The 25502-nt window shown below is 39.7% G+C and overlaps 2 protein-coding genes across 12 annotated transcripts in view; one reads left to right on the top strand and one right to left on the bottom strand.

Annotated features, from left to right (window-relative positions):
* Nucleotides 1-23002, top strand: part of LOC110679519 (disco-interacting protein 2) — a 207217-nt gene extending 184215 nt beyond the window's left edge. For all 11 annotated transcript variants that reach the window (XM_021854343.1, XM_021854345.1, XM_021854346.1 and 8 more), the window contains 7 exons: nucleotides 3352-3817; nucleotides 3885-3975; nucleotides 4049-4211; nucleotides 4274-4771; nucleotides 4837-5073; nucleotides 19968-20316; nucleotides 21350-23002. In XM_021854343.1, the coding sequence (XP_021710035.1) occupies nucleotides 3352-3817; nucleotides 3885-3975; nucleotides 4049-4211; nucleotides 4274-4771; nucleotides 4837-5073; nucleotides 19968-20316; nucleotides 21350-21453 (1908 nt within the window). In that variant the 3' untranslated portion in view covers nucleotides 21454-23002. The remainder of the gene's footprint in view (nucleotides 1-3351; nucleotides 3818-3884; nucleotides 3976-4048; nucleotides 4212-4273; nucleotides 4772-4836; nucleotides 5074-19967; nucleotides 20317-21349) is intronic.
* LOC5578199 (zinc finger protein 394) overlaps nucleotides 12013-25502 on the bottom strand; it is a 42583-nt gene continuing 29093 nt past the window's right edge. The window contains exon 3 of the mRNA XM_021854356.1: nucleotides 12013-12939. The gene's annotated coding sequence lies outside the window, so the exon portion shown is untranslated. The remainder of the gene's footprint in view (nucleotides 12940-25502) is intronic.

Below are 25502 nucleotides of genomic sequence, written 5' to 3' on the forward strand. Positions count from 1 at the left end.
TCCTGGGTTGTTCTCCAAAAAAGACTCTTCAGCCTTCAAAAAATGTGGTGTTGGTGCTTTTTTTTTGTTTGAACCTGTTAGAGATAAACATCAATCATAGATATATTTTATCAAAATATAAACTCTGAATTTTCACCTAGCGTTACGACAAAAGTTTCGTCCACATTATAGATGCGAGAAGGTGAAAAATTTCCGTTTGCAATGGCATTTTCCAACACATCGAAGCCGCTAACGGCGACACGGTTGGAACCTTGCGCTTTTGCGACGGAAGTAGCCTCTGGTAATCTCAATGATATTTCCGGGATGACGTTATCAAAATCCTGTAAGCAAGTTGCTTCGCTTTGTTAAAGCGACGAGGGATTTTATTTTTCTTCGTCAGATCAAAGGCCAATTGACGCACGCTCAAAAAAGAGTTCTGGAAAACGTGAACTGTCAAAAATACACCATGAACTATCATTATGTTTACACATAAACATGATCTAGTTCACGGTGTATTTTTGCTTGTTGACGAGTTCACGTCTGCTATTCACGGATTTTTTTCTGTGCGGGCTTCTAACTTAGGTGTCGGCCAGGGTAGACGCGTCACGCGAAGCGACGCGAAAATTGCCTGGGAAGGAATAACAATTGTTAATAATGAAATGTCAAACTCCAAAGGATTTTCGCGTCGCTTCGCGTGACGCGTCTACCCTGGCCGACACCTTAGTCATGCCATAGAATCGTTTTCCGAAGTATAGAATATGTGCAATTAAGTCTTGCTCCTGTTGTTCTGGAGTTCTTTTTGATCCTTTGACCTTGACGCTTGCTACTGGGCCGTACGTCAAGAAAGCCAAGTTTTTTTTTCCTTTTCGGGTCGCGCGCCTATTTTTTTCTGAGTGCTTTTATATAGCCGAGCAAACGAGTGAGGCTGAGAGTGGATTGTGGCTGCACAGTGAAGGATAAAGGATCAATTAGTGAGCTCGTTTCATGCTACTATTTCTAATCTATAAAATATGTATGACTGCACATTTAATCGTTACAATTGTGGGACGTAAATATGAATTTTCAACAAACTATGAATTGTTCGTCACTGTGAGTGTCGACACAAACTCTGACTCATGAATTATTTATGTTTCACATTTTTTTTCAGAACCCCTTTTTACCTTTATTTTTGTAATTAAAAAAAAAAAACTTTGAATGGTTCGACACTACAAGTGTAGACTTGCGAAAAGTTCACTTTATTCAACAAACTTTGGATGGTTCGCCACTGTAAGTGTCGGCATAAGAATAAGAGTGTTCTATGATGTTCCAACCAATCAAGTTTTTTGTTTCTTTTCAAATAAGTATAATATAATAACACATGCTTTCGTCCTGACAGCTGTAGGAATGTTACATTTTGGTATTTGTTGAACAAACTTTGAATGGTTCGTCACCTCAAGTGTCGGCATAATTTTCCACTACATAGAAATTGTTCATATCAAATGAAAATATTATATTTACAAATAAGCATGTATATATCTCACAAATCATTATTTATCATGGTCTAATCGCTTATCAAAGTGAATCCTGTGACCCAACGATCCTTCCCATTAACAAACATCCCTCCCAGTAACCTTTGTGGAGATGCAGAGGCAAACACGGTCTCCAAATAACAAAGGTTACACACTAACATTCCTTCCTCCAATCCCACCTGACTGCAAGGACGTGGCCGGCGCCGTTATTGACCCTGTATAAATAGAGGCACTGAATTATGCACATTGAAGAAGATTATGGCCAATCCCAGCCAAATTTCTAGTTGATTCTTTGTGCATTTTCACTGACTTCGGTCAATCACGGATTAGCATATGTGATATGTGCAGTCAGTCTAAGCTAAGCTAATTAAGTCTTGCTCCTGTTGTTCTGAGAATACAGTTGCATATCGGCCAAAGTTGTTCAGTAGCTCAAATCCTTTCTTTATTTAGTCCTTGAAGTTCGAAATTAGCTAAAATAATGATCAACTTTGATCTACGCCTTAACTTTGTCGAAGATACCATGTTTCTTAAAGGTCAGGATCCTGGAATATCAGTAAAACAAAAGTTTCATGCTCGCTAGCGCAGCCTGGTGGCAAAATTTTGAATCGACTAGCTCAAACAATGGTAGTCCTCAACTTACTGAACAACTTTGCCGAAGATGCTATCCTTCTAAATGTTCAGGATCCTAAAATATCTGCAGAACAATAGTAAAAGTTCCATGCCCACTAGTGCCACCTAGCGGTCAAATTCCGAAGTAAATGAGGCACCATCAGATAGCGCTCAACCTCCAAAACAACTTTACTGAAGACCCCATGTTTCGAAATTATCTGGATTTTGAGATATAGTGGTCTACTAATTATTATGTGACTTCCATGTACATTTGTTAATTTAACCGCATTATTAAGAGCCATACTTTAAACAAAAACTGTTCTTAAAAATATTCTTGAGGAATACATTTTGGTTTGGTGTCGATAGATATCTTTGTTACAAAATCATTGCATATAAATCACAACTGTTGTACAAAGTTCAGCGCGACAGCCCGAAGGTTAAATATTGTACCAGGGTTTGTTTCGGAACAGCATGAACCAGCGTTCCTATCACGGAACATTGACCGGATAATACGACTTTGATTGCCGCACGATTTTTTTCCCACTTTTTCCGATCAGAAATAAGTTTGTAATTTCGAACCATATTTGGATTCCACAATCAAAACAAAAACTGTAGATATTGGCACACGCTGTTCGAGGTTACGGCAGATTGTTGTTGCGTGGCGAACTTGCTCCGTATCGGGGTGCTCATTCTACTTTATGAAACCCTCAATCACTTATGAAAAATAGACTACTACACATTGCAGACCGATCAAATTTATGTTTTCGATATTTCAGCTCGGCTTATTTAAGAAATACTAGATGATGTTAATTGCATATAAACGTACATTTTCTAATATTGCTCATCTTGCCCCATTCCCACTATACAATTTGGCTGAGTAACGGATTCTGTTAATGGTGTACGATATCAATCTATATTCCTTATTGTAGAAGTCTGTAGGATAGTATCGGGGTGACCCATTACGCATAAGAACGTTTCGCATACGGACGTCTGCAAACAACTCTAAGGATTTGACCAGAAAATCTTCTGAAAACATTCGTTGCAGAATCCGAACAAATTAAATTGATTTATAAATCGCAAGATAATTTATTTCCGAGAAACGTATATGGCACGAGTTACTCGCTTATAATGCATAGAAATCTCTACCATCTTCTTGCTCAAACCGCGAATATGATAGAGACAAGCAGAAGACTTCAACGCGCATCAGTGACGAACCTTGCCCTAATAACACGTTTTCTAAATTTCCATCCTCTAGCATCAATTGATTACCGGTGTGCTCCGATGGCGAGCCAACTCGTCGCCCGACCATGTACTTTACACCTTGCTGAACTCCAAGGGTGCCGTTGCCAAAACCCTCACCTGTTCCGAGCTGCACAAGCGAGCCGAAAAGATCGCCGCATTGCTTCAGGAGCGCGGCAAAGTCAACCCGGGCGATCACGTGGCGTTGATTTTTCCACCCGGATTGGATCTGATTTGTGCTTTCTACGGGTGCCTGTATTTGGGTGCGATTCCAGTCACGATACGGCCTCCTCATCCACAGAACCTCATTACAACCCTACCCACCGTGCGGATGATTGTGGATGTGTCCAAAAGTGGCATCATCCTGTCCATCCAAAGCATCATCAAACTGCTCAAATCTCGTGAAGCTGCCACCTCCATCGATCCCAAGAGCTGGCCCGTTATTTTGGACATCGAGGATAACCCCAAACGGAAGCTAGCCGGTATGTATCTCAATGAGAGTCTATATTTACGAAGGAGAATCTGACATATTATTCTATTTCGTTACAGCTATTGCTAACAGTACGTTGGATTCGACGGCCTATCTGGACTTTAGTGTGTCAACTTGCGGACGCCTCAGTGGAGTCATTATTACGCATCGGTATGTTAGATCGCCCCAAGATCAATTTCACTTTAGCTTGTTATGTAACCAAAATCTGGTTGAATATTTTCAGATCTCTTTCGAGTTTATGTGCCAGTTTGAAATTAGCCTGTGAATTGTATCCTAGTCGCCACGTGGCCCTCTGTCTCGATCCGTACTGCGGATTGGGATTCTCCATGTGGACCCTGATCAGCGTCTACAGTGGCCACCATTCGATTCTGATAGCACCGTACGAGGTGAGTGTTAATAAATTCGTTGAGCGATCACTCCTTTAAAACATCGATTTCACCGTTTTTAGGTCGAAGCAAATCCCAGCTTATGGTTGAGTACGCTATCGCAGTACCGTGTTCGGGATACCTTCTGTTCGTACGGCGTGATAGAGCTGTGCACGAAAGCGCTCAGTAATTCGATTCAGATGCTCAAACAACGCAACATCAATCTCGGTTGTGTCCGGACGTGTGTGGTAGTCGCCGAAGAACGGCCCCGAGTGCAACTGACGCAGCAATTCTGCAAGCTGTTCCAAGCACTGGGACTGAACATGCGTTGCGTGTCGACTTCTTTTGGATGTCGCGTAAACCCGGCCATATGCGTACAGGGAGCGAGCTCGGCGGAAAGCGCTCAAGTGTACGTGGATCTCCGTGCCCTGCGAAACAACAGGGTAGCCCTGGTCGAACGAGGTGCCCCGAATTCCCTATGTTTGGTGGAATCCGGTAAATTACTGCCAGGAGTGAAAGTCATCATTGCCAACCCGGACAGTAAAGGCCAGTGCGGCGATTCTCACCTGGGTGAGATATGGGTTCGTATTGTACACTCGATCTACTCAGTGGCATTTCATATCTAATTCAAATCAAACTTGAACAGGTACAATCACCGCACAACTCGAACGGTTACTTCACCATCTACGGAGACGAGACAGATTATAACGATCATTTCAATGCCAAATTGGTGACCGGGTGCAGTACTAGCGAGACATGGGCTCGGACTGGATATTTGGGATTCCTACGGCGTACCGAGTGTTCCCAGGCGGGCTCAATTCTGGATGAGACGACACCTAGCATCGCCAGTCGAGATTCGGATAACGAATCAATCCATTCGCAGGTATGTAGTTTGATGTTATTGTTTAACATTTGATACTTCACATATGCTCTCATGAAGGTACTTACCCAAGTAACCGAAAATTCGGCATCCCTCGACAAAATACACTGCCAAGTTCCAAACGGAATTTGGAAGCGAAAAACTGATGTATGATCTTTCAAACACAGACAAACAGACGTCATACTTAGAACAAATTACGATCAAAATCATAGTCACGGGGACGTGTACGCCCAATGCTAAAATCCGTGTGTTTGGCCGATGGGCCAACAGATGGCGGTAGTGTGTAAATGTCAAACAGGAACAAAAGCGATGCGAGCGCTGCTGGTGGTCGATTGACCACCTACAATATATTTGAATCGACCGTTAAAAAGGTGGTCGATGGACTATGATGGGAGTGTGACGTCTGTTTGTCTGTGTTTCAAATATAGATAATGTCTATATTCAAATGCAAAAGTGCAACTCGAAGGAAGAAATTTCTCTGTTAATTAATTGTGAAGTGCTTCAAGAACACTAAGCTAAGGAGCAGAATCTTTCCTAGTGGATATGTAGAGTCAAGAAGTAGAGGATAATAGTTTAGTTATCTCACATCGATATACACATAGTATTAATGACTGCAAAATCGCCTAAATGTATGCACTTAATTCGTGTATATTATGTTTAATAGATGTTGTACACTGAGAACAGCGTTGCAGTTGAAATTACTATATTAGAGGGTTAAATTAAATACACAACGCCACTTGATTTGTGCAGACTAAATTTGTATTTATTTCAAAAATTTTGTGCACACAATTTTACCATGGTACCATTTCGACAGTAAAAATTACTATATCATGGTTAAAAACATACAGCAAGCCAGAATTGAACCAAGGATCTTGCGATTGTCAAGCGCGAACGCTTACCGCTCGGCTATCGATGCGGTTGGATTGAGAGGGACCAAAACGCAAATAAAAAGCGTTCTTGATAGCTCAATCGTGATTGGAATAGTAAATTTAAGAACTTGTTCATGGTTCTCATTACTTCAACACTTGGTTCAGTGTAGTGTTATTTGATACATTGTCATTTTTAAAATGACAGTTGTAATGTTCTTATATTTAAATAATCTATTGTATTGCTCTATAATTCATGTTGTACAGTCTGGAAGAAACGTTTCAGTGAAAGCTTTCAGCGCGTTACTGACAGACAGACAACTCTAAGATTTTATATAAACGATGAACTTTAGACATCGAACACAATTCTTAGGAATTTTTAAGATTCGATCAAGTTCTGAGAAATATCCTATGCGGGGACTTTTACAGCAGATTGAATCACAAAAGGATTATTGTGGCCAACAACAAGCCACCGGGGTGCGTCATGTCGCACCACACCAGTGGACGAACTTGCCTAATGTTGAGGCCACAAACATACCACAAATCAGCCATACTGGCAACACTTTACTCACCTGAATTTATCCCTCATACATGCATTTATATTCATACCTAAAACAAACAGACATTATTAGATATAGCATAATTATTTAATCAACTTTGTACTTACAATCAAGATCATTTCAGATCACAACATTGAAAATCATTGTTATTGTTTACCTTCGCATTGTATGATTCGCTGACAGTTCCAGAAGATTCTGCAGTACAAATAGGTTGTATAACAGTTAAGCCACAACACATTATTGCATACAACAATACACCACTAGATCATTCTAAGCAATGTGGGCTTCGTAGCCGTGCGGTTAGTGTCACCAGGGCATTTAGCCGCATCGTGTTAAGGAGTGTGGATTCGATACCCGCCTCAGGCCGGTAAACTTTTCGTGAGGAATGTTTTTCGACTGTGCCACTGGGCGTTGCATGCTAGTCCGTTGTCTAGTGTGGTGCTTCCTTCAAAGGGCATAAATGCCCACTGGAAGCATTAACGTGTCAGTGTCTTTTAATTCGATAGGGAAGAGTGGAGTATAAATAGGAAACCATTAGCCATAGGAAATCAGTCTGAAATAAATCGTGAATTAGAACTTAACTCTCTCGTATTAATTATTCCTTACCGGTTCGTATCCGCGGGAACAAGGCCTTTAGTAAAATATGTATAACTGACTTTCCCAACGTGTCTATTCACGTTTCAACAGAATTTGGAAGCGAAAAGCTATGTATGACCTTTCTATGAATCTAAGAGACATATCAGAATGTTACTATGCGCGTTATTCCGAGTACTTCCAACCACATTTATTAACATAAACTGGCGGCTTTTCATCATATGATACAAATAATTAAAATCCTTCCTTTAGGTGAAACGGGAAAATCGAAGGAACTGAATTATATCTTTGAGACTGCTATAGAAATAGATATAGAAATAGTACAATACAAGCAGTAATAGATAAGAGAGCAAGATAAAAATATAGAAAAAAATGACGATACTTACTGACGAGAAAGACGATTTAAAAAGAGTAGCGATGGATTTTGATAACAAGATTTCAAAGCCTTTGGCTAAGAAATCGGTGAACTCGTACATCTGTCCATAGTCATCATTCTTAATCCACCAATCGCCTTGTGCATTTTTTTGGAATCCTTCAAATGATCTATTCTCGGTAAAAAAAAAGTAGCTGCAATAAGCAACTAGTTGCCAATTGCCAACAATCCACGAGAATCTCTGTTATGGATTGTGTTGAGAACCACTGGACATGCTCACATTCTCTCTTCACCCTGCATGCTCATCGATGGCATGCAAATCAGCACGTTCGATTGAATGGATTGATCACTTGATTGAATTCAAAACACCAATAACCATGATTTGAAGAGTTCTAACTTTGGATTTGCTCTACTGTCGCTAGCACTAGACTCTGAAGTGAAAAGTCGTTGATTTTGAACATCATGTCTTTTGTATGAAAGCAATCATTGACATTGTAGAAAGTGATTGAGATCAATTCAATCCCTTTCAACAGATGAGAGTTGGTGTCGAGGTAAGATACTAGATTTGCACTCCGAAGATTGGTGGTTCATATCTGGATCAGGCGGAAATGTGTATTTTAACTTTTTTTTTTCAAATCAAAACATGCAACGTTGAATTCAAGTGCTGTTACCTTGCTTTTGTCAAGATTTAACCATTTAACAGTTGTGCAAATCTGAGTGCAGAACTATTGATAGCATGGTGCTTATTTTTTACCGTGTGCACAAAAGCAGATAATAGATATAAGTTTTGTAACCGCCGTACCGTCTACGTGTCGCGTCTTTGTAGCCTTTGTAGTAAGTAAAGTCTACTTTTAATTTATTATTTTGTTTACACCTGTGAGACTCACAGAATAAAGTGTTTCGGTCACCCTAACCTCCAGGTTGTAACAAATTGCAAACGCAAACGGAAGCCTCCGCTCAGCACGCCAAACTAAGTGCTTCTATGGCTTCATGGCTCTATTCTGCAGAGCTGATCGTGAAACAGATTTTTCCGGTCTTAAAGAACAGCGACGAAAAACGTCTACACCGATGCAAGATTGGCAAGGATCTTTACACGAGACACTTTTTCGTGCTTGAATTCATCCTGAAGGTAGTTTTCAACGAAATACCAAAAGCTAAGCCAAAACCAAAGGTCTCCTTTTTTGAAAATAAACCTTCTTATTTAGTTATTTTCACTTTCTCCTCTGCTTTTTATTGATGTATAAACTTCCCTTTGGTGAAAAGAATTACAAATAATGCACACCGGGACAAGCTGAATCTTCAGGGGTATGATAAAATGGCAAGGTTGGGTAGTGAAATATTATATATCGAAAATGTATGTACCAAAACATGTAGGTCAGTGGTCACCAAATAACGTGATGTCTGTATCTCTAAAGGCTGACAAGTTTCGCCAGAAGGAGTAGAAGCTGTGCTACTCCTAAAGTTATCAAGAACAGCAAACTAAATGATTATGAGAACTATCCACTATCAGGAATAAAAATGGTTGAAAAACAGGACTGAGAAACACTGATAAAACCAACTTAAATAATATTTGCCAAAATTGTTTTCCATATATCAGTGCACGATATATCGGAAGGAAATATCGATATATCACCGATTTAATAGGAATTATCGATACCGAAAAGCAAATTATTGATATATCGATATATTCCGATATATCGAACGTCTCTAGGATACCCAGGTCCCAACAAAATTTAAAAGCGGAAGACTTTGCATGGCTTTTCAAAGATTGATAGGGCAAGTGTACCATTAGTGGTGCACCTAAAGGAAAACTGCTAAAACACGGTGTTAAGATCATGAAATATATGATTTTAACGTATCATTCGATAGATCTCAAATCCTTCTATCATTCAAATGTATAAAAATCACGATTCATTTGAAATATCCCTGCAAAAAGCCTTGCACCAATAATAGGAACACTGTTCCTTTAGTTGAGGTATATTTTAAGGATGGTTCCTTTAGTGGCGCAAACCATTGATTTCTTACGGGACCCTCCACTATGGGTACTGATGCACCACTATAGGTGCAAAGGAGCAAAAAAATTAAGCAAAATAATTGTTTTAAATAGTTTTACGGTTAAATTTCATGAATATTATTCGATTACTTGTATCATTTTCGCATCGTACATAATACAAAAATATCACATAATCATTTATTAGCGCGAAACATGCCAAAACACACTACCTCCACTATTGGAGCTACCTCCACTAAGGGAGCGTTTGCCCTATTGCCTTTGTTCAGATGCAAAAAGTACTCAAAGAACACTAAGCTGAAAAGTAGAGGTTAACATTTTGTTAACATAACTCGACATCGACATACGCATGGTATTGACTGAAAATCGCCTAAATTTATGCTTTCAAATATTCCATAGAACACTTTGCCTAAATGCTGTTGTGAGGTTCTAGTTTTAATTAATTGTAGCTTCAAATGCTGTTGTAGTGTTTCAAAAGTTTCCGAATGTTATCAAATACATATTCTGTTAAATATCTGTTGTAGTGCTCTATAAATAATGTATTTCTGAAACAAACGTGGGAACTAATGCAGAATAAAAAAATATAATGGAAAAAAAACTATCAATGCAATATTAATTCAGGAATTCATCGATGCAAACTACATTTGTGTAACGAATACACTTATATTTTGCTAATAAAAAGGGATATATGTCGGTTTTACATGAAAATATTCATGACACGTCTTTCTGTCCACAAATCTTTTCTGTAACATTGGCATTGTTTCATTGTACTTTAAATCAATCAAATAAGATATTGCAATAAAAAAACAGTTCAGCTCATAAAGTCAATGGTGATACAAATAGAAACTCGTGGTGTTTATTCACACCCTGCTTTGGTCTGTTGACAACAGCAGAGCAACGCGTTCGACAAAATCTTCGTTGGTGATATTATCATCGTTCAAATATATTGCTTTAATTTTGTCAATGTATGTAATTTTGCGACGCTTGTGCAACATTACCTTGCTAAATACGCTGAATTCTTCCTTCGATTTCTTTCTGCTCCTCGCGCAAATCGATTATCATGTTAGTGATGGTCAAAAGATTGTCCCCCACAATTTTTGTCCACCGCCGGTTCCACGCTTCCAGGGCATTCATTGACAGCTTCTCCCTCACGGCATTGTAGATCGACCATATCGCGAGATGGTACCTACGTATACTGCGGAAAGCCAGTTTTTGCGGTTCGTTGCCTTTAATGCATTTGTTCGCTTTCGGAATTCTTGGATATGGCAGATAGTGATTTGATATTTTAGTGACACGGCTGTTCTAGTCGGATATGTCTTTCGCTCTCTGTTTCTTGCAATCATCATTTTCTGTGCCCAAGTCGATGTTCTGGTCTGAACTAGTCTGGTACATGCCGCGATACAACTTTTCTTGTGATTTCTGATGGGACTTCTCTTGAGGCAAGTGCTGCTCGTTTCAGCCTAATTTTGTTGAGCTGTCTTGTAATCAATTAGAACATGGGCTCCACTTTGAAGATGTAATATAAAAATATTCGTTAACCTACAATTAAGAATAAGGTTTTAGTATATTTTAATTTATATGACATGTAAAAGTATGATATAAGAAATGTCGAGTAAAGGAGAGTTGAAAGTACAAACAAAATAAATAATATTTGCGAAAATTGTTTTCCATGTATCAGTGCACGATATATCGGAAGGATCGATATCGATATCACCGATTGAATAGGAATTATCAATACCGAAATATCCAATATCAAAAGCAAATTATAGATATTCCGATATATCGAACATATCAGAACGTCTCTAGGATACCCACGTCCCAACAAAATTTAAGAGCGGAAGACTTTGCATGACTTTTCAAAGATTGATATTGCCTTTGTTCATATGCAAAAAGTACTCTAAGAACACTAAGCTGAAAAGTAGAGGTCATTTTGTTAACATAATTCGACATCGACATACGCATGGTATTGTCTGAAAATATTCCATAGAACACTTCGCCTAAATGCTGTTGTGAGGTTCTAGTTTCAATCAAATGCTGTTGTAGTGTTTCAAAAGTTTCCGAATGTTATCAAATACATATTCTGTTAAATATCTGTTGTAGTGCTCTATAAATAATGTATTTCTAAAACAAACGTGGAAACTAATGCAGAATAAAAAAATATGATGGAAAAAACTATCAATGCAATATTAATTCAGGAATTCATCAATGCACACTTTATTTGTGTAACGAATACACTTATATTTAGGTAATAATAAGGGATGTATGTCGGTTTTACATGGAAATATTCACAGTAGGCCTTTCTACCCAAGATTTTTTTTCTGTTACATTGACATTGTTTAATTGTACTTTTAATCAATCAAATAATATATTGCAAAAAAAAAACATTTTAGCTTATAAAGTCAATGGTGATACAAATCGAAACTCGTGGTGTTTATTCACACCCTGCTTTGTTTTGTTGACAACAGAAGAGCAACGCGTTTGACAAAATCTTCGTTGGTGATATTATCATCGTTCAAATATATTGCTTTAATTTTGTCGATGTATGTAATTTTGCGACGCTTGTGTAACATTACCTTGCTAAATACGCTGAATTCTTCCTTCGATTTCTTTCTGCTCCTCACGCAAATCGATTATTATGTTAGTGATGGTCGAAAGATTGTCCCCCACAATTTTTGTCCACCGCCGGTTCCACGCTTCCAGGGCATTCATTGACAGCTTCTCCCTCACGGCATTGTAGATCGACCATATCGCGAGATGGTATCTACGTATCTACGTATACTGCGGAAAGCCAGTTTTTGCGGTTCGTTGCCTTTAATGCATTTGTTCGCTTTCTGAATTCTTGGATATGGCAGATAGTCATTTGTGATGTAGTGACACGGCTGTTCCAGTCGGATATGTCTTTCGCTCTCTGTTTCTTGCAATCATCATTTTCTGTGCCCAAGTCGATGTTCTGGTCTGAACTAGTCTGGTACATGCCGCGATACAACTTTTCTTGTGATTTCCGATGGGACTTCTCTTGAGGCAAGTGCTGCTCGTTTCAGCCTAATTTTGTTGAGCTGTCTTGTAATCAATTAGAACATGGGCACCATTTTGAAGATGAGTGATCACACGGCTTTTGTAAACAGAGTCGCAAATTTTATCATGTTTTCTTGACGCGCACTCCCAATAAAAATATTCGGTAATCTACAATTAAGAATAAGGTTTTAGTATATTGTAATTTATATGACGTGTAAAAGTATGTACCTTCTCGTACAAATTAAAGAGTGTGCTGCCGACACTTACCATTTGTTTGTCTTTTTGTAAAGTAATAAGTTTCAATATCGGCACATGTTCTTCGTCGGAGTATCAGTCAAATTTCTCGCCGCTGCCGTTCATCTACTCGTCCTAATTTTTTTAAACCACGATATTTTCCAAATTCATACTCAACAAAAATCTAATGCTGCTCAACATCCTTTCGCACGGAAGCTGTTGAAGAAAATCGTGAAAAAACGATCACAATTATTTCTTGTCTCGTTTACGCCTATGTGCAACGCTACGTTTAAAATTCGATAATTCTGGACAAACATTAGAGAAAGGCTCAAGAGGTTATGGACATTTTTTGGAAACATTGCTGTTGAGCCCGTTTTAGCCTGTAAAGTAACACCACTGTCAGGTAGGTTAGTGTAAGCTCTTCCTGATAGTGCTATTGGTGAGCGTAATCGACCTGAATTGGGCTCAACAGTGCCTTACATATCCATTGTTTACCAATGTCGATGTGTCCTTTCCAAATGTTTGTCTATTCTTGTTGAATTACTCCTTGGCGTCAGACCCTAATTCCCCGGAACCACCTTACGGTATTTTCTCGGGGAGACGCCAGTGCATATTGCCAGAGTCTATGAATGGAGAGTTGCGCGAAGAGGCTTCTTTGAATGGTTGTTCTTCTTCGTCTTCAAAAATAGCCCTTATCTGTTTTGCTGGTCTGCTCGATAGGTAGACGGTTTGACAGTTCGATAGGTAGATTTGGTTTCACTCTTCGCGCAACTCTCCATTCATAGACTCTGCATATAGCATTTAACATTTGTAGCAGAAGTAGCCTAGGCAGACTGCTTCTCCTAGTCGGCTTAAATAATGTTACAGGGGACCAGCCTCGGCAAGGCTACTCCTCTGCAGCCAACTCTTAGTCGGCGCGCCATAGGCGCTGCAATTCTAGCATAATGTGAGTGACAGCCATTCGCATAATATGCATTCCACTCTTCGGCATACGCTCACATTCTCTGGATTATATTGTCCGGGACGTGTCCCCTCCGTATGTAGCGAGCATGCGATCTCTTACAACAATGAATCGGGGGCAATCGAACACGACATGTTCCTCTGTTTCCTACACACCAGCACAATTGGGACACGCAGGTGATTCTGAGTGCCCAAACCTATGCAGGTACTGCCTATAGCAGGCCTGCCCAACCTTTTTGGCTCTTTTTTTGACATAAATGGTTGCCGCGTTCTCAATCATAGTGCGATCTGAAAAATTTGTACCTCAAATGAAAGCTTGGTACTATATCTGATTATTCCATGTATAAAAAATTAAGTTAAAAAATTGGTGCGGCCCGCGGGCCGGATTGAGTTTTGCCTTTGTCTGCATCGTTAGCAAAGACTTTAATGTAAATTGGAATTTTTATACATGGATCAATCAGATATAATACCAAGCTTTCATTTGAGGTACAAATATCTCAGTTCGGACTATTATTGCGAACGCGGCAACCATTTATATCAAAAAAGAGCCAAAAAGGTTGGGTAGGCCTGGCCTATAGCAACCATGTTTTGACAGAAACTGCGTCAGGTGCAAGTTCACTTCCCCATGGTTTCTTTTATAATAATCTGGCATATTTGGTATTAGCCGATGGGTCCAACTACCTTTAGTGGAGTTATCACATTCCTACTGCCAACCTCTGAGCGTTTTCTCTTTACAAGTGTCGCGGACTCCTCTGGTACCTGTTTGGTTGAAGCATTGAACATCTTCCTTGATGATGAGCCCGATGGGCGTCATCCCGGCTATGATGCACACGGCCTCTTTAGATACCGTCCGGTATGCACTTGCTACTCTTAAGCACATTATCCTGTACGTGCTTCCCAACCGCTTTAGGTTTCTGCTCGTTCTAAGCGCTTTTGACCAAATTGGTCCTCCATACCTTAGTATGGATAGCGCCACGCTTGCCAGTAGCTTACGGTTTGCTGGCAATTACAGCAAAGCTGTTAGACATCATCCTCGAAAGCGCCACTATAGCCGTAGATACCCTTTTACAGGCATATTCAACGTGGCTAGCGAGGCTGAGCTTGTCATCAATAATTACCCCAAGACGCCTAAGGGATCGCTTCTACTCTATGGCTCTCACCTACCGAGATAAGCGCCGTTGCTCGGACTTGCGGTTATTGACCACCACCACATCAGTCTTGTGAAGCGCCAGTCCTAGTTTCCTAGACCTCATCCATTCCTCATTTATGGAGATAGAGTGCGCTGCTGTATATACTTTCTCCATCGATTCGCCATAAACTACTAGGGTAAAACCTTCGCGAAGGCAACAATCTTAACACCCGTCATCGTACATCACATTCTATAACATCGGGCCCAGGATTGAACTTTGGGTTACTCCCGCGGTAATTCGAATGCTTTTCTACCCCTCCTCTGTGTCATACAGTAGAATCCTACCATCAAAATAGCTTTCTAGAAGCTTACACAACTGCACCGGTACCTTGAGGCGATGAAGTGCGTGGGCTATCGCTTCCCAACATGCGCTGTTGAACGCTTTCTTTACATCGAAAGTGACAACTGCGCAGTAACGTATGGGATGGTGCGGGAAGAGAAATGTGATATATAAGAGGTGAGGAGGAAGTCAGTGTATGATAGTGTTAGTGTAGTACAAAACCAAAATAAACATGGGTGACGTCATAAGGGTTCATGCTGCTTTCGCTACCCACTTGAGTGGGTACAACACTCTCCCTTGTCATAGGTATAACCCAGAGTAGAATAGGATATATCTCTTCCAGCAGCCTAGAAATGAAAATGTAAGACAGATTCATCACCATCTTTTCATACAACAAATCCTATAAGGTCACACACTTATATAACAGTTTGTGCGAAACTGTGGGGAGACGTCCATGAATTTTAAAGTTTTTCCAGCTGATTTAAAAATTTCTGGTCATGTGCGGGTCCATACCACCTTCCTCATTTCACCATATATTCCTAGAATAAGGTAAAAGTTAAATTAAAGTAAAAAATCATTGAATCATCTGAAGTACTCTTTCCGTGCTGCACAGTTTTTTCTTGTTTTTTGTTTGAATAACAGCAAGCAAAACAACCGTGGCAACGAAAGCCCCGCAACTTTCGATAACAAACTGTATAACGTCACACACCCCCATGCTGCAAAGGATTGCTGTGTTAAAAAAATGAGCAACGCACTAACACATGCAAACGGCTGTGTATTACACATAAGCATCTCCTCACGTAAAGAGCCTGCCTCCTCACATGTGATATAATACAACATTGCGGGAAGAGTACATCAGTTATCGATCGCAGCAACTCGGGCGACTTCTCTTGGGGCGCTATGGCACCTTTGGTCTTAGCCATTACCCACGGCATAAAAATTAACAAGGCAGGCTCTTTACTGGTGTAAACATTGAATTTGGTTGAAAACATGTGACGTCACTCCTATCGTACCATACACCATCCGGACCACTAGATTATTTTTTTCACAAATTTGTTCGAGATGGATAGGAATGACGTCGTCAAGTAGCTGTCAGTTTTCGGAATATATCACCTTCTCAATATAGTACACCGTGGCCATTACCACTCTGTAGGCGTCACCCCATAGACTCGAATTGGCACTCTCGCATAGACTATCAAAGCATGCCCGTTTTCGACACTTGATTTCCTTTTTGAGAGCCAACTTTGCCTCTCTGAATGCTGCACCGCGTTCCTCTTTTTGTGATTCTGTGCGTGCGCGTTGCACACTTCGTCTAGCCCGAAGGCAGATTGCTCGATGATTTGCAATTGATTCGCACCACCAGTACACCGGCGACCTGTTCTCTCTAGGAGGGGTTTTTCTCGGCATGGAAGCATCACACGCTCGTGATATCACAGCAACTGGCTCTTCACCGTTTAGGTCCAGAGTGTTCCGTTCGCGCCTCAGGGCTTCAGTGAATACTTCGCCGTCGAAGCGCGCTGTTTTCCATCCTCGGGCTTGGGTCGAGTTATATCGCGCTGCCTTCCGCCCGCCTGGTATTATACTATAGCGAATCGATTGATGATCGCTATGAGTATAACCGTCATCAACGCGCCAGTTTATTTCACCAAAAAGGTTAGGACTACAGAACGCTACGTCGATAATCGATTCTGCACCATTTTTGCGGAAGGTACTCACTGTACCCACATTTGCCTGCTCTACATTTAATGCGGCCAGGGATTCCAGCAATAGCTGGCCTCTTTGATTGGTGCAGCGGCTACCCCACTCCACTGCTCATGCATTAAAGTCACCAGCTATCACTACTGGCTGCCGATTAGCTAGTTCGGCTATCATACTGTCGACCTTGTGGAAAAAATCCTCAATCGACCACCTTTGGGCGCATAACTGCAATAGAACACGCCGTTGATTTTGCCTATCGCAAAACCGTCATTTGAGCTAGAGACTACTTCTTGGATTCGGTATCGTCCTGTCGTCCCTATAGCTGCTAGCTGTTGAGACCTATCTGCCACTCAGTTCCCATTGTTGGCTGGTGTGCGGTTATGGGTCCGATAGTAATACCACTTCAGTCTTGGTTTCCAAGACTGACTGCCAAAGCAGCTGCTGGGATGCACCACAGTGGTTTAAATTTAACTGTGTTACTTCCGTTTTGGCTACTTTGATACTCCGCTTGTGCCCGGACATTTGGATCCACCCGTTGAGTGTCCGTTGTCTGCTCTGTCGACACATATTAGGCATTCAGCGATTTGCTTACAATCGCTTGCCCCTCGGTGCCGCATTTTCCGCACAGCTTACTTCTGTCGGGACCATTGCAATTCCACGACTTATGGCCCTTCCCGAAGCACTTGAAGCAAACAACAGGAGATTATTGTATGCTCAGCCGGCAAAATGACCAGCCTACATCGAGTATGCCCAAGTTCTTCGCTTTGTTGGCGTCCGTAACCATCAGCTTAATCGCCGCCACCTGCGTGTTCTGCTGGATCTTTCTAAGGTGGATGGCCTTACTGGCTACGTCGATGAAAAACTGCTCTTTGAGAGCCAAGACCTCCGCTACAACGGTGATTTCATCCAGATTTTTACACTGAAAAGTCGTTTCTGAAGCTAGGGATCTCACATCAACCTCTTCGTCAAATACTTCTTGTGCTAGTTGCTTATAAGCTGTACCCTTTTGCTTGGCATCTTTCCTTAAGACTAGGATCATTCTTGTCATGTGTTCCTTTTTGTATACAATGTTTGTGATCAAAGTACTGCTATACGAACCAATTAAATATAATTAAGTTGCTTAGGGCTGCATTAGCAGGAAACAAGGGAGTTGTTACCAATTCTAAGCAAAATAATCTCCCTAATGGCTCGATATTGTTGTCGTCTATGAGGGTCGATGGTTTTGTACGTTCTCTCGAGATAGTGAATATCAACATTCATAGGGCTCTCCGAATGCGATGTGCCACGAACTGGTACGATTCATGAACTGTTACACTCTCTGAATATGGTTCGTTCGCCTTATTTGGATCAATTTGGAAAGATTTATTTTTCTTACTTTTATCATATTTAAATTCAGTTTGAAGGTGACCTTGATCGGCAATGAATGGCAATAAATAGCAATTTAAACTTCATTATCGATAACTCGGTTTAATTTTGGAAATTCAGACGAATCTACATAATTTTTTTTTTTTTCTATCTTTATTAACGAGATTTTTAGCCCTGGGCTAGTTCATCTCGGGACCAACGGCTTTACTTCCCTTCCGAAGGAAGTCATCACTATAACTTTTTACGTCATAAGTGACTATGTCGGGGATGGGATTCGATCCCAGGTCCTCGGCGAGAGGGGCGTGTGTTCTAACCACTACACCAGGTCCGTCCCCTGAATCTACATAAATGTGCGGGGCCCATGAAGCTTATTTGGTTATATACCATATTCTTAAACAAGCCGATATTCATTTCAATTATGTGGGCTTTGTGGCCGTGTGGTTCTGAGATCTCCTTCAGAAATTTCTGTATTGATTCCACCATCAAGCATCCCAAAAAATGTTTTCAATTCAAGGATCCATCCACACTTACCTTAGAAATTGGTCCTAAAAATTCCTCTAGGGATTGACCGAGGAAATATATTGAATACTCTTCCAGGAACTCCTCTTCAAATTTGACCTGGGATTCCTAATGAAGCTCTTTCAGAAATTTTCTTAACATTTCTCCCAACCAATTTTTTTTTTATATGAAACATTCATGGCTTCTTCAAAAGTTCATCTAATGTTCCACATCAGCAAATACTAAATTAAATATTCTAATAATTCCAATCATCTAAGCAACTTGTCTACAAAATTCTTCAAGACATCTTCAAGAGTCCAGGAGTTCTTCTAGAGAACTTTTTAGGAGTTCATCAAGGGTTACTTGCAAATTTATTCAAGTTTCACCAGATGTTGCTTCTGAAATATCTCTCGGATAAATGAAAAATTTCACCAATAACTTCAGAAAAAAATCATTGATCTTTTTCTGGAGATATTCCTGGGAAAATGAAATTCTTTGAAAACATCTTTGGAAAATTTTTGTAAGAACTTCTAGACCAATTCCTGAAATAATATCTGGAGTAATTTCTAAAGAAAGTCTTTAGTTGAAATCTGAACTATAATTTGTAGGAAAATTCTACAAAATCCCTGGAGAAATTACTAGTAGGAATCTTGAAGATGTTGTAAAATGGAATCTTGCTGGAAGTTTAAAAAACGATAGTACAATCATTGTATACATTTCTGGAGTACTAATGATCTTATCGAAAATTTTCTGAAATAATCTTTGAAGGAATTCATGAAAGAATCTCTGAGGGTAACTTCTTTGGTTATCCTTAGATAAATTCTACGATGAATTTTTGAAGGCATCCAAAACGGTATCCTTGGGAAGTTCATGAAAATCAAAATATGAACTCCTGAATAAATCAAAGCGGTTAATTTTGTAATTTCTTATGTAGGCTTTTCTTTCATCAAGAAATTCAAAATCAATCCCGATTCAAAAACACAAAATTTAGGAAATGTCCAAATTTGACTATAATACCCAATTAAAGGTGTATAAGAAATAATGTTGCCCATAGCTACTTCGCCATCTAATATTTCCACTTCCATTGAAATTCACTGGGAGTCCTCTCTATAGTTTTCAGTGAACTAATGTATTTCTGAACAAGAATTAGGTAAAGAAGAACTGAAGGTTCATTAATTGACATATTTGCGGACATTACAATTCGTGTTGTATCGTACTGTTTTTAAAACTCAATGTTCATTTTTTTATCACCAGGGTCACAATACGCTGAACTCGACTACAAGCTCAAACGCAGCCACCACCACCATCACCGGAAGTGGCAACGAGCAGGAACTGCACGACGCGGTCTACATCGTGGGAGCTCTGGACGAAGTCATCACACTGCGCGGCATGTACTACCATCCGATAGATATAGAAAATTCGGTGCTGCGATGTCACAAGAAGATCGCCGAATGCGCGGTATTCACGTGGACCAATCTGCTGGTGGTGGTTGTCGAACTCGACGGCAACGAGTCGGAAGCGCTCGACCTGGTTCCACTGGTGACCAATACGGTGCTGGAGGAACATCAGCTGATTGTTGGCGTGGTTGTTGTCGTTGATCCAGGTATGTACATGAAGATGAATCATCATCAGGCACCTTTATTCATAAGAATGTTAGATTATAGGGGGAGATCCCCCAGTACCGGACACTTAAGCCACTAAATTCATAATTCGAAAAATATTGATTTGATGGGCTCGCGTTACCCATTCATGATCAATATTATCATTTTTATAGTGTACAAAAATAAATTTGAAAATATAAATATGAATTTTGACATTGAGTTTTGATGATGTATTTTAGTACCAAATTGATCGATCTTGAAAGGTGGCACCCAATACCGGACACGATCTGGAAATGCCTCGAATTCTGTAAATTTGAACATCATTGAATGTCTACACTATAGAAATAGTTTCAATTCAATGCATTTGCAACATTTACAAACATAATTTGAGTTTTTCTTGGTTTGCAAGATGCCTATCAAAAACCTCTTTCATATATGATGAAAAATAGCACATTTTACGATGTTGTTATGAATGTTCATTCTTCTTAATTTTATTGCATGTTTGATACCATGGTCGACGGAACCCATGAAAAATGAAAGTATTTTGAGACACTGATGCAATAATTACAAAGATATCATATAACAAATCAAGCTGTCCGAAACTGAGGGACAGGAGGTGCTTAACCAAAATTGTAATTTGTCCATATTTACTTCAATTATGGTACAAAATACATTCATACTATCAAATTAGGATTGTGTTCGATCATGCTTGCGGGATCCAAAGTATTTTTTCGTATTCAAAATAATTACTAAATAGGCTAAAAATTAAGAAGATACGTCATTTTTTTTAAAGATTTTCAAACTTTTCTACTTTTTTAAAAAGGGATGCATATTTCAAGGATGTGTTATTCTACGCAAACATTAGTTTACATAATAGCTTTCTTTTCTACTAATACACCATCTTGATTGGACCATGATTTCTCAATGTTTCGACTTTGTCCGATATTGGGTGCTGTCCGGCACTGGTGGATCTCCCCCTATTTCAAATGAGAACACGAGTCTCAATAACTGATGTTGTAATATTTTCACCCACAGGTGTCGTCCCGATCAACAGCAGAGGCGAAAAGCAGCGTATGCATCTGCGAGATGGCTTCCTGGCCGACCAACTGGACCCCATATATGTTGCCTACAATATGTAAACGCATCTACCTACTAAAGGCTGGCCAGCAAACGTGATTCGTGCCTCTTACTTGTTAGGCTTTTAAAACGTTGCTTCCCCTCGAATACCCCAGCGGGAAAGCATAGGCGTCAGGTGATATTAACAAACAAAAGAAAAGTTACAAGAAGAAAACCCAACGCACATCACACACACACAAACAAGTCTAAAATGAGTCAAATTTCGAACACGAGAGAATGTAGAACGCTCAGTTACATAATATGGATGGTTGGTGGCTCAATGGATGCATTTTTCATCGATGCTACTCTAGATTAGTTACAAACCCCGTAGTCTTTTACGTAAAGTTACTCTGTAAATAATTTGTACACATCTTAATTTGACATGAATGGTTCTACTTGTTCTCGATCGATTGAACTTTAGAATGAGCTTAGTTGATACAATTAGATATTTGTTACAAACGACAAACTGGGACTTACATTTCCCATGTGAAAAGTAAGCTTGCTGGAAAATATGGTAGAGATTGTACATTTGTTTCTTTTGCACAAAATTTTAATCGGCTCTACTTAACGGCATTTTCAGTATTCAAATGTTTTGTTAGCTATTTTTTTGGAGAAAAATAAAGCGAATTGCTTTGGACCCTCTTTCGATATGAGGACAAGCAAAAGATTATTATATTGCTCTGTTGTGTATTTAACTTCATAATCTAGTCTCTTTGAATTTGTTTTTGTACATGTTTCATTGCCACATATAGCTTCAGATGAAACAAAATATTAATTGATTTTATTTTGTGATTTATTTGTAAATTAACATTTTAATTCTGTGTCCTGGATCTCTGTTCCTTACATTCAAATACTATCTAAACTCATCGTTCATCATTCCCCCAAAAACCTATAAATCAACCTTCCAAATTTCACCCAAACTCGTCAACCTTTCTGAACACTAAACGCTACGAGCAAAGCACTAGCAATTGTAGGGATTTAAATAGTCGTATTGTTTAGCGAAGATATACAAACTCTTTCATCTGGTTATCATTCAACTGATATAAAGTTAAAGGAAAACAATCCATTCTTTTGTACATTTCAAATAATGGAACCATTTAAACTTGAAACGATAATTTTAAGGTGGGCTCGATTCTCGGCCGCAAACTGCTCTGATATAATTAGAAACAAAAATGTAAAGCTAATAACAGTAAGACAAGGAAAAGGAATTAGAATGATTAGTTGGTTATAAACTTCACAATAATATTTCGCGATTTTTCTCTCTGTACCCTATATATTCATAATTAGCAATCACACACGAAACACAAGTCACGTACGAAGCTAGAGTTACTAAAATTTACAAACAATTAGCCAACGAAAAATGTGAGGATATCAGTGAAGAGTGATGCGAAGCACTAGCAGTCAGTGGGTATTTACTTATTGAATGCGTAAACGACTACTCATTTTACAGTAGAATCGTTTACTGTGCTAAATTGGCAAATCTGGAACATAGATCGCGCACACAAACAAACAAACAAACACCCACACATACCTAATAAGATTCAAGGTTAATATGTATGCATAGGATGAACCCGACATTCAAACTGACAAATTTTACAAATAATGTATGCTGGGTAAACAGTTTTGGCAGTAACGCAATGGTGAAACACTAATTCCTTTGTATTTCTCTTAGTGAACGGCGAATAATTCAAGTGAATATTTAATTTAGAAAATAAATGTATTTAGAAAAAATAATGTTTCATTTCCGTCGATCCTAAATGTCCTATCCCATCGTAATCGTGGCCCATACATGACTTCCATAAGACATGCTATTGATACCAATCCTAAGATAAAATCAGCGATTACTACATACAAATAAACTCATGAACGATCAAATCATTATAGAAGATTTAAACTCTCAGGTTGACTAGGAGAAAGAGTTCAGACTGATTATAGGTAAGTTTGGCGCCCAACGACTTACAAATGAGAACGACTTACGACTTATTATTTTCGTGATCTCCAAGAGAACATATTGCCATTCGAAGCACTTGCTTCCAACACAGCCTTCCGTATCTGAACACAAAGAGATCAACAAAGCAGGTTGAATCACTAGGTTCTGGTTGATGGACGGTGCTTCTCCGAAATTATTGACGTTAAAACCTATCTTGGCGGTAACATCGACTCTGGTTACTAGCTTTTAAACCGGAATTTTCTCTAGGAAATCATTGAGCACGCGAGCACTGCCACCATTAGTAATTTCCACAGGGATTGAACGCGGATCCGGACATGTTCAGAACCACGATGAAACGCTGCATTGATCAAGGAATCTTCCCGGATGTATGGAAGCGACAGAAATTGGTGATACTACCAAAAGCGGAGAAACCACCAGGTGACCCGTCGGCGTATAGACCTATCTGTCTTTAAGATACGACGGGCAAGTTATTGGAGGGGTTGATTCTCAACAGGCTAGTACCGTATACGGAGAGTGCGGACGGCCTGTCCAACAACCAGTTTGGATTCAGAAAAGGTAAATCTACTCTGGACGCCATCCAGTCGGTCGTTCAGACAGCTGAGGTGGCAATCGAGCATAAAAGGAGCGGCATCCGTTACTGCGCGGTTGTCACTCTGGATGTGAAGAATGCGTTCAACAGCGCAAGCTGGGAAGCAATAGCACACGCGCTTCACCGCCTCAAGGTACCGGTGCAGTTGTGTAAGCTTCTAGAAAGCTATTTTGATGGTAGGATTCTACTGTATGACACAGAGGAGGGGCAGAAAAGCGTTCGAATTACCGCGGGAGTACCTCAAGGCTCAATCCTGGGCCCGCTGTTATGGAATGCGATGTACGATGACGTGCTGAGGCTGCCCCTTCCGACGGGTGTTCAGATTGTTGGCTTCGACGACGATATCATCCTAGTGGTCTATGGTAAATCAGCGCACTCTATTTCCATAGTTGAGGAATGGATGAAGCCTAGGAAACTAGGACTGGCCCGTCACAGGACTGAGGTGGTGGTGGTCAACAACCGCAAGTCCGAGCAACGGGCGCTTATCTCAGTAGGTGATTGCACCATAGAGTCCAAGCGATCCCTTAGGCATCTTGGGGTAATGATCGATGACAAACTCAGCTTCGCTAGCCACGTTGAATATGCCTGTAAAAGGGCATCTACGGTTATAGCGGCGCTTTCGAGGATGATGTCTAACAGCTCTGCTGTAATTGCCAGCAAACGCAAGCTACTGGCAAGCGTGGCGCTATCCATACTAGGGTATGGAGGACCAATTTTGCCAAAAGCGCTTAGAACGAGCAGAAACCTAAAGCGGTTGGAAAGCACATACAGGATAATGTGCTTAAGAGTAGAAAGTGCATACCGGACGGTATCTAAAGAGACCGTTTGCATCATAGTCGGGATGACGCCCATCGGGATCATCATCAAGGAAGATATTTCAAATAAAAAATGATGACAGAAGATCGAATTTGATTGGAATACTGCTTAAACCGCGTCCTTTAAACGCCGACTAAGGAAAAATTTTCCATCAGTAAGTTTAATGGAAGGTATTCCATTCTAAGACTTCCTCATGCAATTACGACAAGTAACTTTTCGTTTTGCCGTAAATTTATTATTACTTCGAAGACCTCTTCAGGAGTTTGTTTTGTGATTTTTACGAACTTTTTATGTAATTTTTCTAAGAATCGTTTATATATCTTCATGTATTCAATCTGTTACATTTTTATAAGAAAAATCACGAACGAAAAAAACTTAAACTTAAAACAATTTCATGTTTTTTGTGAAAAATTTTGAAAATTTCTAAAAAAAATCCTAGTGTAATTTCTGATGAAACTTGGGTAAGTTATAATGATGAATACCTACGAGAATCACTGAAAGATCTCTCGAATTCTTGATGAATATATTTCTTGATAAATTGCTATGATAATAAAAGCATATTAATCCATCAATGGTCGGAGCAGTAACTGTAATAATTGCTGTAGTATTAACTAGTGTTGAACCTTGAATGAAATTTTAAAGAATCTATGCAGGTCTGGAAACTGTATTTGAAAAAATATCAGTGATGTGTTTGAGCCGCAGTAATAATATTTTGA

Source organism: Aedes aegypti, chromosome 3 (assembly GCF_002204515.2).
Source record: "Aedes aegypti strain LVP_AGWG chromosome 3, AaegL5.0 Primary Assembly, whole genome shotgun sequence".
NCBI lineage: Eukaryota > Metazoa > Arthropoda > Insecta > Diptera > Culicidae > Aedes > Aedes aegypti.